Genomic DNA, 24,613 nt, shown 5'->3' on the forward strand with positions numbered 1-24,613 from the left:
ATAAGAGACAAGCATTTTTTTAAATTAGTCAATGTGTAGTAACGTGTCCTGTTAATGAAAACCAACCGGGAGCACGAGGGTTTGAGCTGCTGTCTGACTCATCACACAGGCTGGCCCCGTAGGGCACCGGGGACAAGCGGGAATTCTCCCACTCCAGGTAGGCACCGTGCGGGCACCGTCCTGCCAGCTTCCTGGCGGTCATCAGCTAGGGCAGCAGCCGCAGCTCAGCAATGTCCTACTCACTGTGCTTTCTCCAACAGGCACGGTGTGTAGCTTCAATGAAGTGCAAAAGAGGAATTTCTACGCCGATCTGCGTGAACGTCCCTATCCATACACCTGACCCCTGCAGCCCACATTCTAAAATTTTTTTTTTAAACGCGTATTCACTTTCCGAGAGACAGAGACAGAGTGTGAGCAGGGCAGGGGGCAGGGAGAGAGGGAGACACAGAATCGGAAGCAGGCTCCGGGCTCTGAGCTGTCAGCACAAAGCCCGACGCAGGGCTCGAACTCACGAACTGTGAGATCATGACCTGAGCTGAAGTCAGACGCTTAACCGCTTAACTGACTAAGCCACCCAGGTGCCCCTGCAGCCCACATTCTAAAACGGAGGCCCTTCTGAAATGCGCAGAGGGCCTGCCACAGCTCCTCAAGGAGCACGTCAGCGGTCAGCCACTTCCAACGTCGACACCAACGTGAGAGGAGCTTTAGAGGTAAAGCCTCGAGTCGCTACACCTAGAACCACAATTAAACAAAATCCAAATTTATGGTGCACTTCCAAGAAAGAGAAGCACCTACCTGCAGCACCTCGAGTGTTCTTTTCCCCAAGAAGAACACCGTCAGTGGATGAAACCTATCCAAACACCCTCACCGACAGTTTCATTACAACGGTTAAGCTTGAGCATCAAAGAAAAAGGTTTTCTTCCATTTCTTTTTCTTGGACTCATTTAAAGAATCTCACTCAGGCGTACAATCTGAAAATCTGGATCCTAAGTCGCCACCTGGAGCTGGCAGCGCTCTGCCGCCTTCTGCCCCCCAGGGAGTAAAGAGAACAAGTAACTCTCAGAGCTAAGAGCACGGTCTCGAGAAAGAACCAGCAGATGAGCGGGCGCATCTCAGAATGCAGACGCCGACTTAGCCGCGCACCACGGCTTCGGGCCGGCTCTGGGCCTCAGGCAGCCTCTCCAAATGGAAGGGCGAGCGGGGTTTCAGACGACGGCTGCTCACCCACCACCCGATTCCTCCTTAACCGAAAAGACCTTTTAAGGGGCCCCCATCTGTCGGGTTCAATTACACTCAGACTTCCCCACGAATCATCCACGACATGGGCCTGAAAAATCTTAAATTAAAAGCATATGATTTACATCTAAAGTAATCCAGAACTTAAATGCTTCTAACTTATATTTTAAACATCTGAGGCCCAAAATAAATAATTGGTAAAAGTACTCTGTTACTCAGAATGTTAATCAATTTTTTATTTATTTTGGAGACTTTCCCTTGTCTACGTCCCACTCACTACTCGCATTTCATACGCACGATTCTCCTTTACTTACGGTTTACAAATTTGTAACCTTCTAACTAAAATATACACTTTTTCCTCTGATCTACTGCAATTAAATTCTTCTCCCTTACTTCTCCCCAAAATTTCCTGTCAGCAGCTTTCAACTGTTGTCTTAATTCTTTAACAATCATTCATATACATATGACTTAACGCCACACTTAGGAGAAAACAGAAAAAGGACTGTTCCTTTCTTACTCTCACACCAGTTTCTACACGTAACTGTCTTACGAAAAACATTCACAAACCTTGTGTCAAGACACAGTGAGTGCGCTCTCTGGCGGGTTGATTTTATGTTACCGGTATAATTACTCAAAGCCAGAAAACCTACCTGATCATATATCTGACTCGGTATCAGAAAGCTTTCCTTTTAATTTACCGCTTGTCAATACACACACAGAAAACCACAGCAGCTTTACCTCCTGTCTTGGGGCAGAGGGAAGCACGGTGGGATTTCCACCCAGGGAGGCTGCCCATGGTGTCTCCCGGCCAGCCCCGCGATGGAGAAAACGCTGAAGAAAGCTGGAGAAGCTGGTGGCTCCCTGCCGCCCGGAAATGCCTTCATCCAAGTGAGCCCCTCCGCCTTCGGACAACCCAAAGCCCAACAGGACACGGCACACCGGCCCGGAGGCCCAAATCCAAAGGAAGGGGTGCCACCCTGTCTCCCAGCCCCCACCCCCCAGCTTCATGGTTAGGACCGCAGGAGACGGAAACGGAGCCCTTAAAGGCAGGCCCAGGTCACCTCCGTCTTGTCTTGTTTTTGAAGACGAGGAAACTGGAAACGGACAATTAATACCAGCACGTGACTTGACCCAGGTCACCGCGCGGCTTCAGACCAGGGCAGCCCGTGGCACGCAGGGGCCTGTTCTCCCAGTAACACACCCTGCTCCGGACACAAAACAAATCCCAAAACAAGCGGCTCGCAGGGGTCCAAACCGCAGCTGCAACAGCAGCCTTCAGACCTGGAACTCACCCGCCTGCCCCTGACGGAACCGTCACAAGGCATCAGCTGTGGAATCTGAACGGGCAGGCTTCGTCGACACTTTCCCTGACTCGTCAAGATCGCCTCTTCCAAACACAGGTAAGGAAGTCACACACGAAGGAGGACCACCCTCGGCACGGGCCGGCTGCTTGCTCTCGAGTCATTCTCTTCTCGTGCCCGGGAGGTCTGAAATCCAGTGGGGCGTACTGGGTCATCACACTCACGAGACACCGCTGGCACTTCGCGGGTATGGCCAAGGAGGTTAAGACATCCTTCGGCGCGTGAGACACGCTCATCTAACGAAACATCTTCCTGCACAAACTTCCAATGTCCCCGACACTCCAGGAAAATCAGGATTCTAACAGCTCTCTGAGCCTAGCATCTGACTCTATTCTACGCTCCAACACAAAATGTTCTCGGGTAATTTTAACGTAACAAACTTTCCAGGAATTCAACTATCGTTCGAGTCTAGAAAAAATTCCATTTTGCTTTATTTGAAACTTCATCAAGAACAGCTCATCATCTTGTAGGATTCCATCACCAACTAGTATTTGAGTTCCCAGTGTGTGCGGACTCACGCCACAGCCCTCCCCACCACCAGGACTCCGCATACGACGTCTGGGCATCTGGCCTGCTCACTGCCCCCTCGTGCATCTCACCTAACCGTTCACTTATGGAAATACGTGTTATCGTATTATACCCCACCGGACTTTAATTTCTCCTTATGCTACAATTAAGACGTTTTACTGGTTTTTCCAATATAAATGTTTTCTTCACGTCACATTTTGGGATAAGAGGGTATCACAAAAAAACTGCTCTGAAAACAGGCACTGGTTCTGCCAGGGTGGAGCCCCACGGCCTACAGAGATGAGGGTCCACGAGTGTCTGCTGGAGGAAACCCACGCGGGATCTGGTAGGGCACCTGCAAACACAGGGCGAAAGCCTGTCTCCGAGCAACGCCACGGATGAGCCCACCTTCCCTAGGGACAGAGATCAGGCGTGGGCCACGCGGCATTCCAGACACACGAGGCACTAGCAATCACACCCACACAGCAGCCGTCCCAGACAAACTGGGACAAGTGGCCACCTTGAAAGTGAAGCGTGTTCGTGAGCACTCCCAAACCAAACCAGGAACCCCCGGTCAACCCCACCTGCCCCTTATCGCTGCTCCCATCCCCAGGGCACGTGGGCAGGGCAGAACCCAGCAGACACCGGCAGCAAGGCGACGACAAGAGAGCCCTTAGCAAAAACGCTTCAAGTTCTCACCACCTACAAGGACAAATTCTGCCGCCACCACAAGTGTGACTTTCTTTGGAGCCCCCGTGGGAAAAGACGAGACGCCAAAGCTGACGGAAACTGATGCCCGGAGCCCGAGCTTTAGGTCACGCCAGGAACACCAGCATCTAACCGGGCACCCTGGACAGAGACACAAACAGGCCACAGACGGGGACACATCTCTCCAGTCTAGGTGAATTCTTTATGAAGTTTCAACTCACACGGTGTAAAACTACCACAGGCACCACTAGGTTAGAGCGTGAGTGTTTTTAGAAGACGCAGTAACTACCGACAGGAAGGAAAGTGCAGAATGCTCCGGGAACACTTACAAGCACTGGCATCTGAGAACCAGCCCACGGGACACAGTAAAGGGAAGAAAGGTACACCTTCCTTCCAAGATCTGGTGGGCTGGCTGCAGAGGACACGCGACAGGCTGGTTCGTGCCCGGGAGCCGACTCAGCGGCACTCAGGCTGCACGTCACACGTGTGCTTTCCTCTCGCTACACCCGGGGCCAGGGAACCGAGGAGGGGACGCCGGCGTGTGCACAACTCCCGCCGCGGGGCCAGGCGGGCCGGCGGGCCGGCGAGGGGGCCCCGCGCCCCGCTCTTACCATCGCACTTTGTTGCACGTCTGGGTCGCGCCGAGGGGGGAGCCGGCCACCATGGGGACTTGGATGGGGCTGTGCTGCTTGTTCGTGACCAGGTCCAGCTTCTCCTCTAACGACTTACAAGTGGCCTCCAGAGCTTGCAGCTTGGCCTCGATGCTATCCAACCGTAAGCAGATTGTCTGGTTAATGGAGTACAGGAATGACTGCAAGCGGAAAAGAGAAGACCCTCAGAAGGGACGCCGAGAACCGTAAGCAGCCACGTCCCCGGATGCCGACCCTGGTCGCATCTGTTCGGGGAGAACCACCCCGCGGTGCCTCCGTGGGGGCCCCCTTCCCCAGGGCGTGCTTTCCGGGGCCGTCCCCTTGCGCCCAGGGTCCCAGCTCTGCGACAGCGCGCACGCGGTCTTCGGGACGCTGCCCTGCTGGCCCGAGTCGCCCACCGGGAAAGCGGCACACAGCAAGCGGACGGCCTGCCGGTGCCGGCCGGCCGGGCGCTTCCGAACAGCAAGCCCGCCACCCAGTGGCCGGCACGCGGCCTGCGCGTGCAGGGCTGCGGGCTCAAGTCCCACCCGCCTCCCTGGGCCATGGACCTTCCCTGAAATTCGCTTCCCGCCAGTGGCGCTCCTCGGGGAGGGGGGGAGCTCGCCCGCAACCAGTGCACTGCCTGCTGCAGGTCTGCAGGTGGGGGGGGGGGGGGGGGGGGGGCCTCGAGAAACCACCGCCGGACAGGACAGGAAGCGGTGTCCATCTCTTCTCCCTCCATTCCTGACTTTGACTTGGGACAGTAACAGACACCTGCGAAACACGGGCGCGGAACCAGGAGACGGGGACCAGGGACCAGGCTACGGGGACAGACCAGGGTGGGCACAGGGCTGTGGGAACAAGAGACCCTGGCGGGCACGGGGCTGAGGGGACCGGGGGGACCAAGAATGGGGACGAGGCGGGCTCTAATGGGGAGGGGCAGACATCCTCAGTCCCTGCGCAACCGAGCTCGTCTTCTCAAGGACCTAGGCGCTTCTGAAACCGCCTGCGCGGGGAGGCGGGGAGCGAGGGGAGCCACGGGATGAACACAGTCCGCACGCGTCCACGCAACCCGCTTCGTGGAGCGGTCACTGTGCCCACACACCTCCTCACCAGAGCGGCCACTGGCAGGGAAGGCCCACCTGCACCCCCTCCGGGGACACTCCCGCGGGGACCGGGTGTGAGGACAGCACGTGAGGGCGGCGAAAGGACCGTGAGCGAACAGCACCGGACAGCTGGGAGGGGGCAGCGCGGGAGGGCAGCGTGAGAACGGCGCGTGACGGCAGCACGTGACCACAGGGAGCGGGCAGCGCGTCTCACTCGCGCTGCGCCGCCGCACGCAGCCGCGGCCTTGCGGAGCCCACGGTGCCACAGCGGCACAGGCGGGGCCCAGCGTGGGGTGGGGACGGCGGGGCGCGGCGGGGCGCGGGGCACGTGCTGTCGGAGGGCGCGGAGCGGACACGGAGCGGGGAGGAGGCACGTACTCCACGCGGCAGGCGCGCCCCCAGCAGGCGGGGCAGGTGGAGGAGGGACCGGGGAGGCGCCGCACTCTCACCTTGATGGAGGGGTCCTGGCAGTTGATCTCCAGGCGCTGGCGCTTCAGGGCCGGCTCGTCGTCGTCGGTCACCACATGGTTCTCCAGGACCACTGAAAACCAACGGCGGGGACAGAACACACACTTGAACGCGAACGGCCGGACGGGGCCGCGTCGATACTAAGCTAGTAAGCAGTCGGGCCGCCTTTCCGGTAATGGAGAAATAACGCAAGCCCTTTCTCATTGTACTTGTTTCATGTAAACTTAAAATTCTCAAACAGAAAACAGGAGCTCCCCTTAATCTCAAAAAAAAAAAAAGTGCAACACCAGACAAAGGAGTTCCCTGATAGGCCACCAACTTGACCTAACACCAAAACGACAGACTTCCCACTTAGCGCTTGCTCCGTTGAGCTGTCCTGTTGGAACGTCAGCAGGAGAAAACCCAAGTGACACACATTTCTCTCCAGCGTCAAAGTCGTGTCTGTTGGCCACCGCACTGGAAAACCAAAACCGCTCTTATACTCCCTTTCCGTAGGTGTTTACTCCTCAAAACCGTCTCAGCCCCGGCGCGCGGGGAGACCGCCTCAGCTGCCTCATCTCTCCCTGCACCAGCCACCCGCCCTGTCCGCACCTCCCAACTCCCCCTCCCAGCTCCTCCGCACTCTGGGCCGGCCGGGGTGGGCTCCCCACTGCCTTCCTATCGTCCAGCATCCGCCGCAAAAACAGCAGTAAAGGTAACACAAAATCCCACACCAAAACTGCCACAATCACATCGTCCCTGCAAAGGCGCTTCTCTCTACCCCTGCTCCTCGGCCCCAGACCTAGTCAATCTAATCTGTAAGTGGGACACACTCACAAACGTAGACAGAATTTCAGATTCGATGTTTGTTTTCCACATGATACGGTGAGGGCTTTTCCATTTTGCCCCAGTATTTCCTCCTTCTCGTCTTGCCAAAGTCACCAACCTTCACGGCCTAGTATATTTCCCCTCCCCCGTCCTGCGTGGTCACACGTGGACACAAACAGGTACACAGAGTGGGGCTGCCACGGGCTTACCAACAGATCCGTCTGCATTTTTCTCTGCACTTAGCAACGGAACGTGGACAACCCTCCTGGCTAGTGGCTTCAATTACTTTTTAAGGGCAATATCAGAAATATTACCAGCGCGTGAGGATACACAGGTGCGTGTGTAGAACACCGTACGTATACATGCACACACCAAGACAGGTTACCACGGCACTTGTGGGAATAAACCATAGCACGCAAACACTTCGGGGTATCATCTGTCCGCCTTTCAAGTGCACCCCACATTCTAGTTGAGCACCCCACATTCTGGATGGACTCGCCGCGACAGGCGTCATCGTCCGCCTTGCTCAGACGGTGCTGTCTGACCACATCCCTGCTCCTCCCCCAACCATCCCAGAACCACCCACCGCCCAGCCATCTCTACTCCGGGAAATCCGTCCCCCTTCCCTGCAGCCCCGGGCAGATGCTGGAACTCACACCGGCTCATGCCATGATACCAGCCATGGCACGGTGTCTACCCCCCGGGCGGGTGCCTCCCCGCCCTTTACCCACAGAGCTATGCACAGATGTGGGCAAAGCACATCCTGCTGGCATGTGATTCCTCACCTGCTAAGGGACAGCTGGGGCAAGCACGGGGAAAGCCAGGTGCCCTGCCCCCACCTCAAAGCATTGACGCTTCGACAGGTTATACAGACTAAGGTTCCAAATAAGATCTCGATTTTTTTTAAAGCGTCAATGCCTTTAAGCCCATACCTACTAGATGACTCATCTCAAAGCTCCAAAACTTGGAGACGCTGAATAGTCCTATGGCTCAAACGTGAACCTTTCATGGGTCCAAGGCAAGAGCTGTAAACTGATTTCCTAGAGGTAAATTATCCAGAGCTGTACCTTGCAGACCCTTATAGCCAAGGTCAACAATAACAGAAAGCATCTTGCTTACCAAAGGGCTTTGCGTCATGCACTGTGCATCCTGTGGAGGGAATGCCTCAGCCACCTCCACAGAAATGGGTGAGAATGGATTCTCATTCAATTAAGTAAAAATAGAAACAATCCATGCCTGCAAGTGTTTGTGGTTAGCAAAACACGGGTTCTCGAAACCCGAGTCTATTTACTCCCACTGGTGGGTGAAAACTGGTAGGTGAATTGTATCAGGACTGGAAGACAGATCCTGGCAACCGTTATTCTAATCCTTTTAATTTGCTGAACAGAAAGCAAGTCCAGTGAGGTTAAGTGACTTGTCCAGGGCCACACGGCTAGTTCCTGTAACTACAGAAGAGTCCGTGCCCCACAGCAGCGTCAAGTACCTCAAGGCTTTAAGCAAAGGGGCAGACGTGTAAAAGGCAGTGCACCCACGGCAGATGACAGAGGTGAGCATGCCAGGATCCTAGCAGTGACCTTCTATGGACGTGGGGCTACAAGTTTACTTTCCTTCGTCCTTTGCTACGTTTGCACACCTTGCTTGCGCTGCCTTTTAGAATTCTGCTCGCAGTACTTTTAGATAGAAGAACTCCGTGTTCATTACAGCCGTGACTAACAACTGGAAGGGCAGGCCTAAAGAAGGCTGCAATCTCGGTCCATGCTAGACAGGCATAGTGAGTGTAGCCATGGCCGGGCGGGGGGGGGGGGGGGGGGGCGGCAGCGAGGGGACATGAAAAGTAGAGGAACCTAAACATCTTTGTTTTCTCTTTTTTTTTTTTTTTTTTTTTTTTTTTTTTTTTTAACGTTTATTTATTTTTGGGACAGAGAGAGACAGAGCATGAACGGGGGAGGGGCAGAGAGAGAGGGAGACACAGAATCGGAAACAGGCTCCAGGCTCCGAGCCATCAGCCCAGAGCCCGACGCGGGGCTCAAACTCACGGACCGCGAGATCGTGACCTGGCTGAAGTCGGACGCTTAACTGACTGCGCCACCCAGGCGCCCCACATCTTTGTTTTCATACATGCCAATAAGCAGTTCTTCTGCTAGGATTTACTTCTACTTGCCTAACTACTTGTAAATTTCACAAAGTTCGTATTTCATGGATGAGGGAAAAAGATCATCTCAGTCTTAAGCCCACTCTAGAGGCAAACACGTATATGCAGCATGGTATTTGCTGGGTGTGTGCAAGTCCTTTTGGACCAGAGATTGGAAGCTTTCTGCCTACTAAGGCCTCAGAGAGCCCCGTACACAATGGTCTCAAGAAACAGTAAACTATAGTTCCCAGTTATTTAAGGAACAGAGACGGGATAAAACCAAGCTTAGAAATGGTTTCTCTGAGCCTTCTCTGAACTATAATCTACAGAGAAACAATTTATTTAGGAAGGAAACTCTCTTTAACTTTAACAGTTCTAAAAAGGTTTAAAAGTTATGTAATAGGAACATTTTCCTTTGGTAACATTGCAATGTGTGTTTTTTAAAGAAACTGTCATTCACCTACCAAAATATGAAGACATTTTTTTTTTTAATTTTTTTTTTTTCAACGTTTATTTATTTTCGGGACAGAGAGAGACAGAGCATGAACAGGGGAGGGGCAGAGAGAGAGGGAGACACAGAATAGGAAACAGGCTCCAGGCTCTGAGCCATCAGCCCAGAGCCTGACGCGGGGCTTGAACTCACGGACCGCGAGATCGTGACCTGGCTGAAGTCGGACGCTTAACCGACTGCGCCACCCAGGCGCCCCTGAAGACATTTTTAAAAGTGTTCTACAGTGATAGTGCTTCTGTTTTTCTTAGTTCAGTGGCATCTAAGGTGTGGTGCTAATGAGGCCAAGGTTCCAAGTTCTAGCTCTAAACAAACAGACTAACTTTCACAGACGAAACTGTGGTCACACAGCTGCACTCACAGACCGTAACTTTGTTCAGTGACCTGCCAGGCTCTTGATCTCGCCAGCCAACAGGTGACAGTGGTTCTTACAAACAAATCAGAAGCAAACTAAGAGGAAAAGCACAGCATCCCTCAAAAAAGGACCTCTATTTCTTTGTGACTGCTCACGTGATTCTAAAATCATTTATACTACTCTCTCCCTTCTAGAGCAGAGCTAAGTTCCAAATGAAGTTTTTTCAATTAACATATCAAACAGATCACAAAAGATAGACGTCTTCCTACTTCTTATGAGATTTCTGAAAATTCTCTTTTCTGTGGGGGAAAAAAAAAAGTCAGCCTTTCAATTCTATTATTCCAAAAAGAATAACCAGGTAACTAAAACACTCAGTGATTGTATCGTATGCACTTCTCATTTCAAACTTAAAAAAAAAAAAAAAGAGGGGGAGGAATTTACTAAGAAATCTTCTAAAACAAATGCGTACACCAAGCTTTTCATAGATGAAATTCCTAAAATGTAGGGTTTCTTTTATACACAGTCTGCTCAAGACAAATATTTAAAGTTTCAAAGTAGATGTGTGCTTTTAACATCATTAAGAAAAATTACCAGCCTTAAACAAAAACACAGAAAAAAAGTCATTCTCACACACAGTCAATGACAGAATAACTGAATAAAACATTACTGCGAGGGGCGCCTGGGTGGCTCAGTCGTGAAGCGTCTGACTGGCTGAGGCCACGATCTCATGGTTTGCCTATGAGGTCAAGCCCCTGTCGGACTCTGTGCTGACAGCTCAGAACCTGGAGCCTGCTTGGGATCCTGTCTCCCTCTCGCTCTGACCACCCCCAACTCTCTCAAAAATAAACGTTAAAGAGAAAAAACCCACTATTGGAAATGTGATTATTAATCATGCAAATAAACCAGTTGAGTGTTTAAAAAAAAATTATTAAAAAAAAAAAGTGAAAACTTTTCCGGGAAATCTGTTAGTGTCGTATCAAAAGTATGAACATACACAGCAGTTCTACTTCGGGGAACTTACCCTACAAACACATCTGCGAAGATACACGGGCAAGGGTCCTGACTACCAGGGTGTGGTGCAGACAAGGTCAGTGGCGTCTGCAGGGAAGAGGCCCATCGGTCGGGGCACACGCGAAGCAGACCTGTGCGCTCCCGCCAAGCACGGTTTCCAAGGCGCACTACAGTCCGGGGGGAAGCCGTGGAACCCCAAGGGTCACAGGACCACCGTGGGCAGGGGAGGAAGGTGGCTTCCCCCTGGGATGGACGGCCACGGGGCCGACGTTCCGGCTCCCCGTGGTTAGCGCGTGCATTGCCTTTGCTCTTGCTTTACTTTTCAAAGGAAAGAAAACTTCTGGAAGTGCTTCTGGACTTCTGAGGGACAGAGAGAATAAGAATGTGAGCTGCCCCCCAGCTCCCTACCTGGGTGACCAGGACTCAGGTCTTCCACGGCAATCTGCACCACGTCCGCCAGATCCTGTTCTGACATCATCCAGAGCGAGAGGAGGGTGGCCGGCGAGTGGGCAGGAGTCAGACTCGCGCAGGACTGCGCCTCTGCCACCTACAGAAGCGAGACAGACAGGGACAGGGAGATCACACGGTGACCTGCGACGTGAGGCTGACCGCCAGCCTCGTGGCTCCCAGATCACAGCCGGTGCCGTGCTGTTTGATACAGGCCACTCCTCGCTTCAGACCCCCGAAAGGTAGTGCTCTCGGAGAAGCGAGCGGCAGTTCAGAAACCCTGCTCATCCCCACCGCCAGACCGGCCCTGCCCCACAGCCTCCCGCTTCCTGCTTCCTCGGTCCACTCCGCGCACCAGCCTCCCCCGCTCGGCCTCCCGTGACGGCCTGAGCACTGACCGTGCCGTCCGCCGGCCCGGAGTCTCGGCGGCCCCCGCCCGGCCGGCCCATCCTGCCACACACGCCGCACCGCCCGGTACCACGCTGCCCTGCCTCCCGCTTTTACCTGAACGGGCCCTTCTACCCAGGGCTGTTGCTCCCATACTCCGTTTCTGCGGCTCGAGGCACCATTCCGCTAAGCGCCTCTGCTTTGCTTTCCTTTGGCTTCCAGAGCAGACCCAAACCACAGCACCGCCCTGCTACCGTGGCCTGGGAGCACCATCGTCCTTTCCCCCAAGCGCCCTCACGGGCAGGGGTTTGAACTGTCATCCCTGAGCCAAAAACCATGTCTGGAACAGTCAGTTACTTTCTTCTTGCTCCTGAAACACTCTGATTAGGCCAAGAGAGACCTTATCTTCCAAAACAAAAACGAGGCCATGTCGTGTCAGATATGGTCTATCAACACACGGATCTAAACACACTATGTAAAAATGGGACATCCTGGAGAAGTCAGGAATCAACGTCACCGTGATATTTTATCTTACGTGTTTTGTTTTAATTATTTGTGGTAAATGTTTATAAAATAAATCATGTATTGATCTTTCCCCAACTAGACTATGCCCTCAACTCTATAGCTGTGTTCCTTTTGGCACTAAGTGCTCCCAGCCCCCAGTCAACACTCCTGTGGGGCAGGAGGAGTCAAATTAAAGTTTTCAGATCACCCGCTTTCAGCCACGGGTCTAGCAACAACCAATAAGTTAACGAATAAGTTCCAAGAGGCTTAAAGTTCTAAATTCTCACATCCTGTGAATAGAGTGGCTCCTCCTCCCCTTCTTCCAGATTTAAATTCTACATAATTTCTTAGAGAAAACAATTATAAAAAGGAGAAACCAATCTCCTGCCTTAAATCTCCCTTTTCTTTTTTCTTTTGGTGAGTGCAGGGGGTAGGGACAGTATGGGGGTGGGGACGGGCAGAGCAGAGAGAGAGAGAGAGAGAGAGAGAGAGGGAGAGAGAGAATCCCAAGCAGGCTCCAAGCTGAGTGCAGAGCCTGATTCGGGACTTGATCTCACGAGCCACGACATCATGACCTGAGCAGAAGTCAAGAGTCAGATGCTTCACCAACTGAGCCGCCCAGGCGCCCCTTAAATCTTCCTTTATGGAGTATGCGCAACATTTCTACATAAATGCATGATCAAATGTATAACCGGCAAAATGGCAAAGGTGCTTCTATTCCCAGTTGATACACCTGACTCAACAGTGAACAAGGTGTCTATGCACCAAAGGAGAAACTGATGACAAGCTCCAGGGAGGGAAAAAGAGGCCTCAAGGTACTGTGACAGAACCCTTTAAGAGTCCAACTATGAAAAGACAGCAGTGACGAAGATTTTTAATCTTTCCATGTCCCGCCATAAAAACACATGAGCAAGAGCAAGTAGGATAGCAAAACCAAAATCCAGGCCCATGTCTATAACAAGATTGAGTGATGAGGTATTCCTAATGAACCCCAAAATACCAGCAAGTGGGGACAAATCACTGACAGCTACAGGATCGCCATGGTGGGAGCAGGTACAAAGCAGGAAGCAGAGAGAAGCAATGGGACAGGGTGACAACAGCAGCTGAAACCAGGCGGTGAGCACAGTCCAATGGCGGACAGCCACAAAGGGCTTTGCGGGAGCATCTAGAAGGCCTAGACAGTCTGGGCCCCATGAACTCTCAAGGCTAACTACCCAAAGCTCCCTTCTAGGCTAAATACCCTAGAGAGAAACAACTGGAAATAGAATACCAAATGTACAGGACAGAGAAAATAGAGACTGAGAGAAATGGACGTCTGGTTGAAGATGAGAGAGAAAGGTGTACCCGGCTGGCTAAATCAGTGGTATGTGCTCTGAGTAGTGAGTTCGAGCCCCATGTTGGGTACAGAGCTAACCTAAAAAAGAAAGTGGGAGAAAAAAAACAGAGCCAGGAGAGCTCAGAAAGTGAGTTACTGCGTCTTTTAAAACTTTCTAACATCAATAGAATGTAGAGCCTAGAACACGGAAATTAGAGATAACTATTCTAAATCCTGCCTCCCTTCTAAATATCCAGGCAACTTAATTCCACATGAAAATGAACAACAGAAAATACTGAAGTCCAATCTCATGCAAAGATTTTATGTTTTAAAAGAGACTAAAGGAGCACTTGGGTGGCTCGGTCAGTTAAGCGTCCAACTTCAGCTCAGGTCATGATCTCAAGGTTCGTGGGTTCAGGCCCCGCGTCAGGCTCTGTGCTGACAGCTCGGAGCCTGGAACCTGCTTCGGATTCTGTGTCTCCCTCTCTCTCTGCCCCTCTCCCACTCACACTCTGTGTGTCTCTCTCAAAAATAAACATTAAAAAAAATTTTTTAATAAAAAACTAGAAAAAGAGACTAAGGAGGAAAATAATAGCACTACAGACCATGAAAGCGTGCGTAAAGCCATGTCCTTGAAAGAGATGAAACCCAACCCTAGTATTCCAAAACAAGCTGAACCACACAGAGGGAGCAGGTTATCGTTAGCCGTTAAGCCAGCATTACAGATGTGCAGAAGTGAGGGGACAGGACGCAGGAGGGAAGTGAGAAGGCGCCCAGGAGCACATAAACACGGTAAACTGTGCCTTAAGAAAAATGAAATGAGAAAAAGGGGGCAAATTGGAAGAATGAGAACGAAATGAAGGAAGAGTTCAAGAATGAGGAGCACAGATGACGGGCAGAGAAGGCCCCGTGGACGTGGAGAGCAAGGCTCTAATGACGAAAACCAAAGCAAAGTCCAAGGAAACAGAGCACTCAAAAGGGTAAATCAAGAAAACTCTTCCGAGGGGGGAAAGTTTAAAACTACTTATGAAAAAGACACACCACAAACCTCGGTGCGGGAGCGGGGGGACGAATCAATCCCAAGACACATGCTAATAAAAATTAAAAAAAAAAAATTCCTTTACACATCCAGGCAAAAACACCAGGTGACTTAAAATGGGCAAAAACGGATGATCAAATACAACAGAAAAAAGTAGATTAACATGTCTAAGATACTCGAAGAAAGAAATGTGAGCCAAGAATTTTATATCCAGACAGAATGACTTTCAAGTGTGAAGGCAGCAAACATTTATCACCCGCTAGCTCTCAGAGAAGGGCGTTCCCATCAACCCTTCCTGAAAAAGCTGCTAGAAAACAAAGCTCAGAAAACTCAAGTCACTTGAGGAGACAACACGCACACTGGTTGGGGGTGAGCACTGTGCATTTACAAGCAGAACTAAGACTAAGTGAAGAATATAAAGGAGAGAGTACCGTCCACAATGGCTACACGCTCTGTGACACACATATGACTGTTCACAATGGGGAAAAACATTGGGAGAACATACACAGAAAAAGGCCGACGATCTCCCATGACCACGTTGAGTGGGAGCACTGGCGTTCCCTTCTGAGAACGTTCGTGTGCGGATGAGTACTTCTGGGACAGTCCAGGTCGATCATTCTTCGTGTCCTTGAGAATCAGGACAAGCAGACCTGTGCCAAGATCTACGTACCCAAAAACCCAAAACAAAACACAACCAAGGCGTGGTTCTAGAGGCAAAAGGGTGAACGCAGCCTACACGTACACCAACAGGGAGTTAAAACAGGGCCCACGAGGCCACACGATGGGACGCCAAGTGGCTGTGTGAAAAAGCCAGGCAGGTGTCTCCCAGAAACCACGCCCACGATACAGAATTATATGAATACAAGCGGGGCAGAAAGTGTATAGCATGCTTTTTTTTAAAAAGAAACATGCTGCATACGCACAGACTATGTGCACAGATGATTCCTGGGACATTAGAGGGAGAGAAAATTATTTTTCCCTTTTCACTCTCTTATAATATTTGCATTTTTATCCTGCGCATGTGTCACCTTCTCAGAAATAAAACTGGTCAGCTAAACACATGGGCGTAAACCGCTGGGGAAATCCTCAATTCCAGCGTCCATCCCAGAGCGCGCTACCTGGGCACTGGAGCGCGTGTCCCTCCCTGGGAGCGGGTGTCGCACGCACGGCAACAGCTCCGAGGAGGCGCCACGACGAACCCGGTGGACCCAGGAGGGCCCGTCAGGCCTGACGCGGGGTAGAGAACAGATGTCTGCTGACTCCATGTCCTCCAAAGATGACCCCTAAGTACAGATTCACTGGCAGTCAGTCTGAAGATCGGGGCTACTCAGGCCGTAAACTTGGTCGTCTTCTGTCCAAATTAAGAGCCCAAGCAAAGATTATTAAAGGGTACAGTGAGCTGTTTCCTGAAGGCAGTGGTCCTCGGGGACAAAATACCACCCAATCAACCTTTGACCTGGTGGATTTAAAATGTTTTGGGGTCACAGATTGCTTTCAAAATGTAAACAAAAAAAACAAAACAAAAAACTGTAGACCCTTTTCCAGGAAAAGCACGACAGACAAAATTCTGCCAAGTTTCAGAGCTTCACAAACACCAGGAAGGGCTGCCTATCTCAGCCGCCTTTCTCCTGATGCTCAGTGGAGGAACCCGAATTTACCGGGCCACGCGGCCGCCAGACCGCTCGCCCCACCAGCCGCTCCTGCAGCCTAGCGACCAGGCCTGGCCGAGGGGGTGTACGTGCAGACGCGGGGCAGCTGCCAGGACACCTCGTTGAGGACACCTGGCGTGTGGCCACAGCCATCCTGTTTTCCTGCTGGACTATAGGGATGAGGACGGGACAGAAGGAACCAGAACAGCGGAGCAAAGGACAAGACGGACGCTGCCACATGTCCCTGGACTGCCGGCCTCAGACTTCCTTATCAGAAAGGAAAATAACCAACCACCTGCTCTGAAACAGCGTATTCTGGGATCTGTAATGCGCAGCCAGGCTTGACCTAAGTGTTGCGCACCGAAGCCGTTCGCGACGGCCCTAGGCTCAGAGGCTCCAGGTTAAACTAGCTGTCTCATAAAGGGCTAATGGAAAGTTTTCAAACGCCCAGTTCAAGCTTTTTCCTGGCCTCTAACAGTTCCGCGAGCAGCTGAGGAAAATACTCCAAACTCTCCATAAAATCCTGCATCCCAACGTCTTCCAAATGAGGACACCACACGTTATCCAAGTTGTTTACTCAAAATGGTTCTGTTGCCAGGACAGAGTCACTTAAAATTCTGCTAACAGGGAAGGTTTGAATAGAAAAAACTAGGGCAAGAAGCCCAAGAAAACTGGAACAGAGAGATACATGCGGTTGCCATTTTGGCAAATTAAATTTACCATTTCTCAGAAGTCCTGGAGACAGTCCAGTCTTAACATAATAAAGCAGCTGGACTGAGATTAATGTACAACAATGTCTCTGATGGCAACGACTAGTCAGAACCTTAGCAAGCCCATGAAGACAGCGTCTTCCCTGGGGCACAGGAAGGAGAACCCGCCGACCACGATCAACGACCTAAGCGCCTGAACTTCGGGAACAAGAAAAGAAGTGACGGCAGGCCGTCCGTCCCGTCAACCGCTGCACTTGTTAACAGGAATGACACTGCTTCAATCACACGGACCGAAATGGAAAGATCCCCAGAACACAACACCAACGGAAAGGAATATAAGAGGAAAATCGGCCGACAGCATGTACACGATCCCAGTTCGGCTTTCTAACAAGTGCGCGCTCCTGCGCGCGCGCGCGCGCGTGGTCACATGTCTGTGTGTGTAATGCACACAAGAGGCCTGGAGTGATCACGGTGGATGTGCTGGTACCCGTGAGGGAGGGAGGGTGTAGATGACATGGGCTCCCTTCATCCTCTGTCCTTCCCGAGGGCGGAGCTTTCTGTAGGCACGTTATGACGATCACCGTGAAATGCTTTCTCTACGACAGAACAGTACGTGGCCAAGGCCCACGGCATCAAATCCCGACAAACACGAGGGAGCCGCCTCAGCCTGCAGGGAAGTGGCATCGGGGACGGTCCTCGCCATCCTTTCTCCTCTCCCTTCCAAGTCCCGCCCCTCCTCGCCTGGGCTCGGCGGGCCACCTCGCCACCTCCCCCAGGGCTTCCCTGTGGCTCCGTGGGCACCCCCCCACACGCCGTGCCCTCCTCACAGCCCCTCCACAACAGCTCTGGGCTCACTCCCAGAGCTACTCCCCCAGCCCCCCATCTCCGTTGCTCTGCTCCCCTCCAGAGCACATCCCCCCAAGTTGCTGCCTAGACTTGCTGTCTTCATCCCCTCTAGAACCCAGACCAGCGGTCCCCTCTCCCCCCACCCCCCCTCCAGCCAACCGCCCAGGTGGGTCCTGTGCTCCTCGCCCGCAGCACCTGCACGGGCTCTGTCCCGCCTCCTCCACGCGTCTCCTGGCCTTCCCTTCCCTCTGTGGAGGTCGGCGTCAGACGGAATGCCCGGCTGGGGGCAAGGCCTTTCTCGGTCCTTCTGGAACACCACCTGCATGCTGATGGCGCAGGCTCACCCTTCAGCTCAGACCTCTCAGGTGAACTCCAGACCCACGAAGCAAACAGCCTCCCGACACCACCCCTGGGACTCCAGTCTCGACTTCGACGTGCCCAAACCGCACTAGACCCCCACCCCACAACCGCCCTGCTCCTCCCAGACCTTCCCTGTCAAAACCTCCAGTCCTCGGATCTTGTCCCTCTTAGAGCCACTCTGTGGGCAAGTGTCTGGCTTCCTGCGCGCTGGCCTCGTCACCTCACATCTGGATTTGTGTGCTGGCCTCTGCGTGGGTCTCCCCGCTCCGTCTTTGCCCCGTAACTGTTCCCAATACCCAGTGAAAAAGCTACTTGGACCGCGTGAAAACACATGTCAAACTATGCCCCTTACCTGTTCAAAGCCCACCAAAGCCTTCCTGCCGACTCAAGTGCTTGCTGGAGTGCCAGCCAGCACCCTCCGGGGCCCGTCAGGCTCTCCCCACTGCTGCTTACGGGTCCCTGTCCAAGGTGGCCTCCCCACTCAGCAGGCACCCGTTCAGCTCAGGGCCCCGGCACTCCAACACCTGCCCGCCCCTACCCAACGCCATCTTCCCAGAGACACTGAATTACACCCACTCAAAACCCACCCCCAGCACCCGCCTCCCTGCTCCCCTCTCCTGCTTCGGTGCACAGCACTGATGGTCCACCTCACTACGTGTGCTAAATACTTACTTCGTCTAACACCTGTCTCCCCTACTGGAAGATGAGCCCCACTGGGGCAGGAAGTTCCATCACTCTGTCCCCTGCCTAGCAGAGGCTGCACACTGGAACGCTACGAGCCCACTGTGGGGTTACGTGCCAACGCACAACTGGGAAGGTCAGCATTTCCACTAAAAAACCACAGAGTAAGCTCTTCAAAGTACTGCCTTTGTGTCTTGATCTCAATAAGGACTCAGTAGGAAGAGCCTGCAATTATCGATCTTGTGGTCATGAGTTCAAGCCCCACGGTGCGTGTACAGATTGCTAAAACAAGAAATAAACTTCAAAAAATAAAAGAAAATCAAAAAGGATGAGACCACAATGGAGTCATGAGTCTGTTTAGTTTACGACGGCCAACTTCATACGAATGGCGCGCTCAGTCGTTAACAATGAAAGTATGAAAAGCCGCTCATCACTTGTCAACAGCAGACACGAGCAGCCGTTCCATCAGCTGAAATACAGAACTGCACATTTATTTTTAATTCTGCTAACTTTTAAATATTTCGGATCCCCATAAAATAAAACCACAAGGCCATTAAAACAGGCGTAAGAGACAAACTGCTGTATTTGAGCACACACACAACTTTGCTTTAGCAGTAACAGCTAAAAAATAAAATGCTACAGGCGATCGGCTCTCGTTATGTGAAAAAACACAGCAAGAAAAAACCACCAAATAAAGCCTCCCTGTGTTGACACAAGGACCTTCCCAGTCACTGCAGGAACAACACGAGTTGTCTCGCTAGGGATGTCACACGTACGGGATTTATTTTCTCATCAGTTGTTTCAGGGCAGAAATTGTTCACAGAGCCGTTTCTGACATTAACCCTCAAGCGAAGCCTTGATGCTGAGTGTGATTTGGACGAAGTTGTTTCCGCACAGCCTCCCCGGGCAGCGACCTGACTCCGGCTACTACAATTATTTACCAGCCATCAGAAGCACGCAGAGGGGCCAGTCTAAAGAGACACAGTCGGCGGAGGCCCCTACCTTGCAGGCCCTTGAGGTCTAGGGACGAGGACACGAACTGAGGGTTGGGAGCGTCCCGGGACAAATACATGACAGTCTCAGGACGCCATGACACGACACAAACGCTTGGGACCAGACAGCAGTGCCGGGGAGGACCGCTACCGCTGAGGCACTACCGCACGCCGGCCGCCCCAGCCCGCAGCCCGCCGAGCCGCCACCTGTCACCCCGCATGGCTCCTGTTGGAGGCTTCTAACGCACGTGAGCAGGAATGTCAAGCCCACCACGCCATCAAAACCACAACAGGGATTTCCATCCCCACGGAAGGACGTGGCTAAGCAGCACTCGAGGCTAAATCTCCAGAAACAGGGAAACCTCCAGGAAACTGAAATCATTCCATTTAGTCAAATCCTTTTGGATGGAAGTAGTACAGTAATAAAATAATTAAAAGCTGGTCTGCGGCAAGCAAAAAAAAAATCAGTATTTATTAAGCTGAGATATGTGGAAAAAACTCTGCTCGCTTCCTTTTTTCCTCCGAAATCCGTGCAGGCAAAGGACGAACTGGGGAGGAAAGGGACATAGTTCCATAAAAGGTCAGGGGCCAGATAAACAAGGACACTGGGAAGCAGGAAATCCTTCTTCCCAAGGTTTTCACTTCTGGGGAAAACCCAGCCCACTGCCCCTCGTGTAAGACAGCCCCCGAAATGTGTTTACATTTAAAATGAGACAAAGAAGGCCAGTTAAGCCTCAGATAGCAGATCCTTCCCCTTAAGGTTAATATGTTTGGCTAAACGTGCACTTTCACTCTTCCTTTCCAAAAACTACAGACCTCCTCAAACATCAACCACGACACACGAAAGAGAGGTGGCTGGATTCCAGCCGCTCCCACAGCCCCCACGGCCCTAGTTCACACACGCACAGCACCCAGGACCCCCTTTACCGCCTTAAAGTTAGTGAGGCCCCCAAAGAGTTAATGCTTGTATGGGTGTATCTATCAGTAGTTACCATATTTGAAATTAGAACAGAAAATGTTTGAATATTTCTTTATTCGTTTGAAAATTGTAAAAATCAACATATTCCATGTTAACGTACGAGATAGTTTCCAAGACAACAGCAGCAGCAAAATCTGAGCAAGAAGAGGGCCACAGTGCGGCATATTCACAAATGTCTAATGTCAGACTCCCTGGGAAGCAGCTGGATCTCCCCACGCACATCAGCTCCCAATCTGCTGCCCTAGAACGAACCACCCTGGTTGACACACATGAAGAAAATTCACCCTCACGCAGAGTGCTGCGGGGGCAGTATTTTACCAGCCTTTTCCGGCACCTGTGGATATTCTTTCTTAATCCAACAGCAAAACTCAACTGGCGTTTTATTTTTCTAAAGTCATGTTGCACTGAAACCCTGTGAGTGAACATTTTACTTTATTGTTTCAAAATTCATTGGTCTGGGGGCGCCTGGGGGGCTCGGTCGGTTAAGCGTCCGGCTTTGGCTCAGGTCATGACCTCACAGTCTGTGGGTTCGAGCCCCGCATCGGGCTCTGTGCTGACAGCTCGGAGCCTGGAACCTGCTTCGGATTCTGTGTCTCCCTCACTCTCTGCCCCTCCCCCGCTCACACTCTGTCTCTCTCTCACAAATTAAGCATTAAAAATTTTTAAAAACAAAAAATAAAGTTTCATTTAAAATAAAATAAAATAAAATAAAATAAAATAAAATAAAATAAAATAAAATAGAATAAATTAAATTAATTAAATTAAAATCCATTGGTCTGTCTTGCACTGTCAATGGATCTTTTACCCAAGTGCAACTTTGTAACATCATGCACGGAATATTCCAGGTGTAGTTTATCATGTATTACCAAAAGCATCACATTCACTAACACTGATATCAGAAATACCTTTAAGTACTGAGAAGCTATCAGGATCTCGATGACAGATACACACTTCCCAAAATTCCTATTCCACTTGAAAGTGCAAATTTTCTCACCAGTAATGGTGCCACAGTGGCTTTCCTTGAAGCAACAGGCTAACTTAATTCATTCAGTAAAGGGGCGCCCGGATGGCTCAGTGGGTTAAGCATCTGACTTCGGCTCAGGTCACGATCTCACAGCTTGTGAGTTCGAGCCCCGCATTGGGCTCTGTGCTGACAGCTCAGAGCCTGGAGCCTGAAGTCTGCGTCGGATTCTGTGTCTCCCTCTCTCTCTGCCCCTCCCCTGCACACACTCTGTCTCTCTCTCTCAAAAAATAAACAAACGTTAAAAAAAAAAATTTTAAAAAAACTCATTAAGAAATACCCTCGGGGCACCTGGGCGGCTTAGTCACGAGTATCTGACTTCAGCTCAGGTCATGATCTTGCGGTTCATGAGTTTGAGCCCCGCGTTGGGATGCTCTGTCCCGTCCCCCCCCCCACCCTCCCCACCCTCTCTCTAACATTGAAAACAAAAATGCCCAGTTTGTCAGCTGTTCTTTTACGTGGTCCATGAGAAAACACAGCTAGTTGAGCTAGTAACACAAGTGCAGAAGGGGTGTCTCCAAGGCAGGGCTCCGAATCCGAAACACCGCAGAAGAACTTTCCATAACCTTCCTGTGTTGTCATACTGAGAATGAAACAGAGGTGTACTCGAGGGCTGAGACTTAATAAAATGAATTTGACTGCTTCCTCAGGGACATTCTTAGGTGAAAATGGCTGTTTTTAATTGCATGGCAGTGAAGAAAACAAGGACCCAGCTGCGGCCGGGGGCTTGGCCTCTGTCGGGCCCAGGCCGCGGCAGCTTTGCCACATCAACCCTGCACCATCGGTGCAAGTGTCAACCCACAAAAAAGACAAATGACCTCTTAGGATCATTATGAAAACCATTTTGACCTCACAGAGCCCCCGGCAAGGCCTCAAGTCACCCATGTGGCTCCTTGGACCACACTTTGACAAACAGTGCTTTCAGATATCATAGCTCCAGAAAGAAAGCAGAAGAACCGTGTATGACCTAAAGTGAACTTCAGATGTCTGCTATAAAATATAAACCATGAGTGCCAATTACAAGCAACTCTCACCTGATTTACCAACTGCCAACGATAAACGGGAAAACACTCCAGAAGCCTGTATGTGTCTTGCCATAAAAATTTTGGTGCTTACATTACTGCATCCATATTTTACTTCTTCCTTGGTAGCTATAAATTGTTCACACTGTCAAGGATTTACCCCGACAACACACAATACTACCTCTGCCAGAGATGCGCGAGTGCGAGAATGTACGACGGATTGCAGGCCTGGGAGCCATCGCCTCATTTCTTAGTCCTGGGAGGAATTTTAGCGAGTGTCTGCGAACTCTTGTACGCGGCAGCAAGTGATCTCGCACTCATTCACTGATCCTTCAAAAAATAATCACTAGGCACTGTGCTAAACAGCCACTCCAAAAGAAGAGAGCAGTAACTACACGTGACAAATGGGCTCCCCCTGGATCTCCCGCTTAGCTAGCACTAAGAACAGGCCTAGGCAGGGGTGCACCGATGAGGCAGCTCCCCCAGCCCCAGTGGAGGAGACCTGAGGGAGTCGGCAGAGGCAGGCACGAAAGGGATACAGGTACAGGTCTACTGGCCGGAACCCCTGAAAAGTCCGCGGCATAAAACTAGGAGAGGCCTGCTCTCAATTAACCAAGACAGAGACCTGCCAGACGCAGCGAGGTCTTGGGGGAGGCAGGGGGTCATTAGCCATAAACAAATTTCAGGGGACATTTAAATATGGGCAGTGTCGGGGTGCCTGGGTGGCTCAGTCGGTTGAGTGTCCAACTTGGGCTCAGGTCATGATCTCACGGTTTGTGAGTTCGAGCCCCACGTTGGGTTCTGTGTTGACGGCTCAGAGCCTGGCTCCTGCTTTGGATACAGTGGCTCCCTCTCTCTCTGCCCCTTCCCCGCTCATTCTCTCTCTCTCTCTCTCTCTCTCTCTCTCTCTCTCTCTCTCTGAAAAACAAACATTCAAAAAAAATTTTTTTTTAAATATATGGGCAGTATCTTCAGTGACACTCAATACTGTTCGTTGTTTAGGTATGACTATATAAAGGAATGCCCTTGCTCTCAGGACATGAGCGCTCAAGCATTTAGGGGTGAAATATAGTGGTCTCTCTGCTACTTTTTTTTTAATTAAAAAAAAATTTAATGTTTATGTTTGAGAGAGAGAGAGAGAGCATGAGCATGGAAGAGGCAGAAAAAGAGGGAGACACAGAATCCGAAGTAGGCTCCAGGCTCTGAGCTGTCAGCAGAGAGCCCGACGCGGGGCTCAAACTCATGAACTGTGAGATCATGACCTGAGCCGAAGTCGGACACTAACTGAGCCACCCAGGCGCCCCTATGCAACTTACTTTCGAAAGCAGGAAAAAGAAAAAAAAAATAGAGGGCTACCAAAAATTACCAAAATGTGTCATTCTCACAATATTTCAAACTTTTTCATTATTATTTGTTGCAGTGATCTGTGATCAATGATTATGACTCACCGAAAGCACAGACGATGGGTAGCATTTTTTAACCATAAAGTATTTATTTTTTATTTTTTTTGAGAGAGCGCGCACGCACACACAAGTTGGGGAGGGGCAGAGGCAGAGAGAGAGAATCTTCAGCAGGCTCCACACTCAGGGCAGAGCCCCATGTGGGGCTCGATCTCAGGACCGTGAGATCACGACCTGAGCCGACATCAAGAGTCAAGACGCTTATTAACCCACTGAGCCACCCAGGCGCCCCCACAATAAAGTATGTTTTAATTAAGGTACGGACATTGTTTCTTAGACATACTGCCAGTGCACACAAGTCAACTACAGTACGGAGTAAACAAGTATTCGGGCCGGCAAACCCAGATCCCGACGTGACCGGCCGGCGTTACCGC

General features: G+C 51.3%; 1 protein-coding gene across 5 annotated transcripts in view; it reads right to left on the reverse strand.

Moving 5' to 3' along the window:
* LOC115502058 (BTG3 associated nuclear protein) overlaps window positions 1-24,613 on the reverse strand; it is a 114,333-nt gene that overhangs the window by 76,166 nt on the left and 13,554 nt on the right. For 4 of the 5 annotated variants that reach the window (XM_030297234.2, XM_030297233.2, XM_030297232.2 and 1 more), the window contains exons 2-4: window positions 11,236-11,374; window positions 5,997-6,088; window positions 4,424-4,623 (exon numbers count right to left, since the gene is read on the reverse strand). In XM_030297234.2, the coding sequence (XP_030153094.1) occupies window positions 4,424-4,623; window positions 5,997-6,088; window positions 11,236-11,305 (362 nt within the window). In that variant the 5' untranslated portion in view covers window positions 11,306-11,374. Of the gene's footprint in view, window positions 1-4,423; window positions 4,624-5,996; window positions 6,089-11,235; window positions 11,375-11,778; window positions 12,485-24,613 lie in introns of those variants that run through there. The other variant, XM_030297231.1, reaches the window with a different exon arrangement.

This window comes from Lynx canadensis, chromosome E2 (genome assembly GCF_007474595.2).
Source record: "Lynx canadensis isolate LIC74 chromosome E2, mLynCan4.pri.v2, whole genome shotgun sequence".
In the NCBI taxonomy this organism is placed as follows: domain Eukaryota; kingdom Metazoa; phylum Chordata; class Mammalia; order Carnivora; family Felidae; genus Lynx; species Lynx canadensis.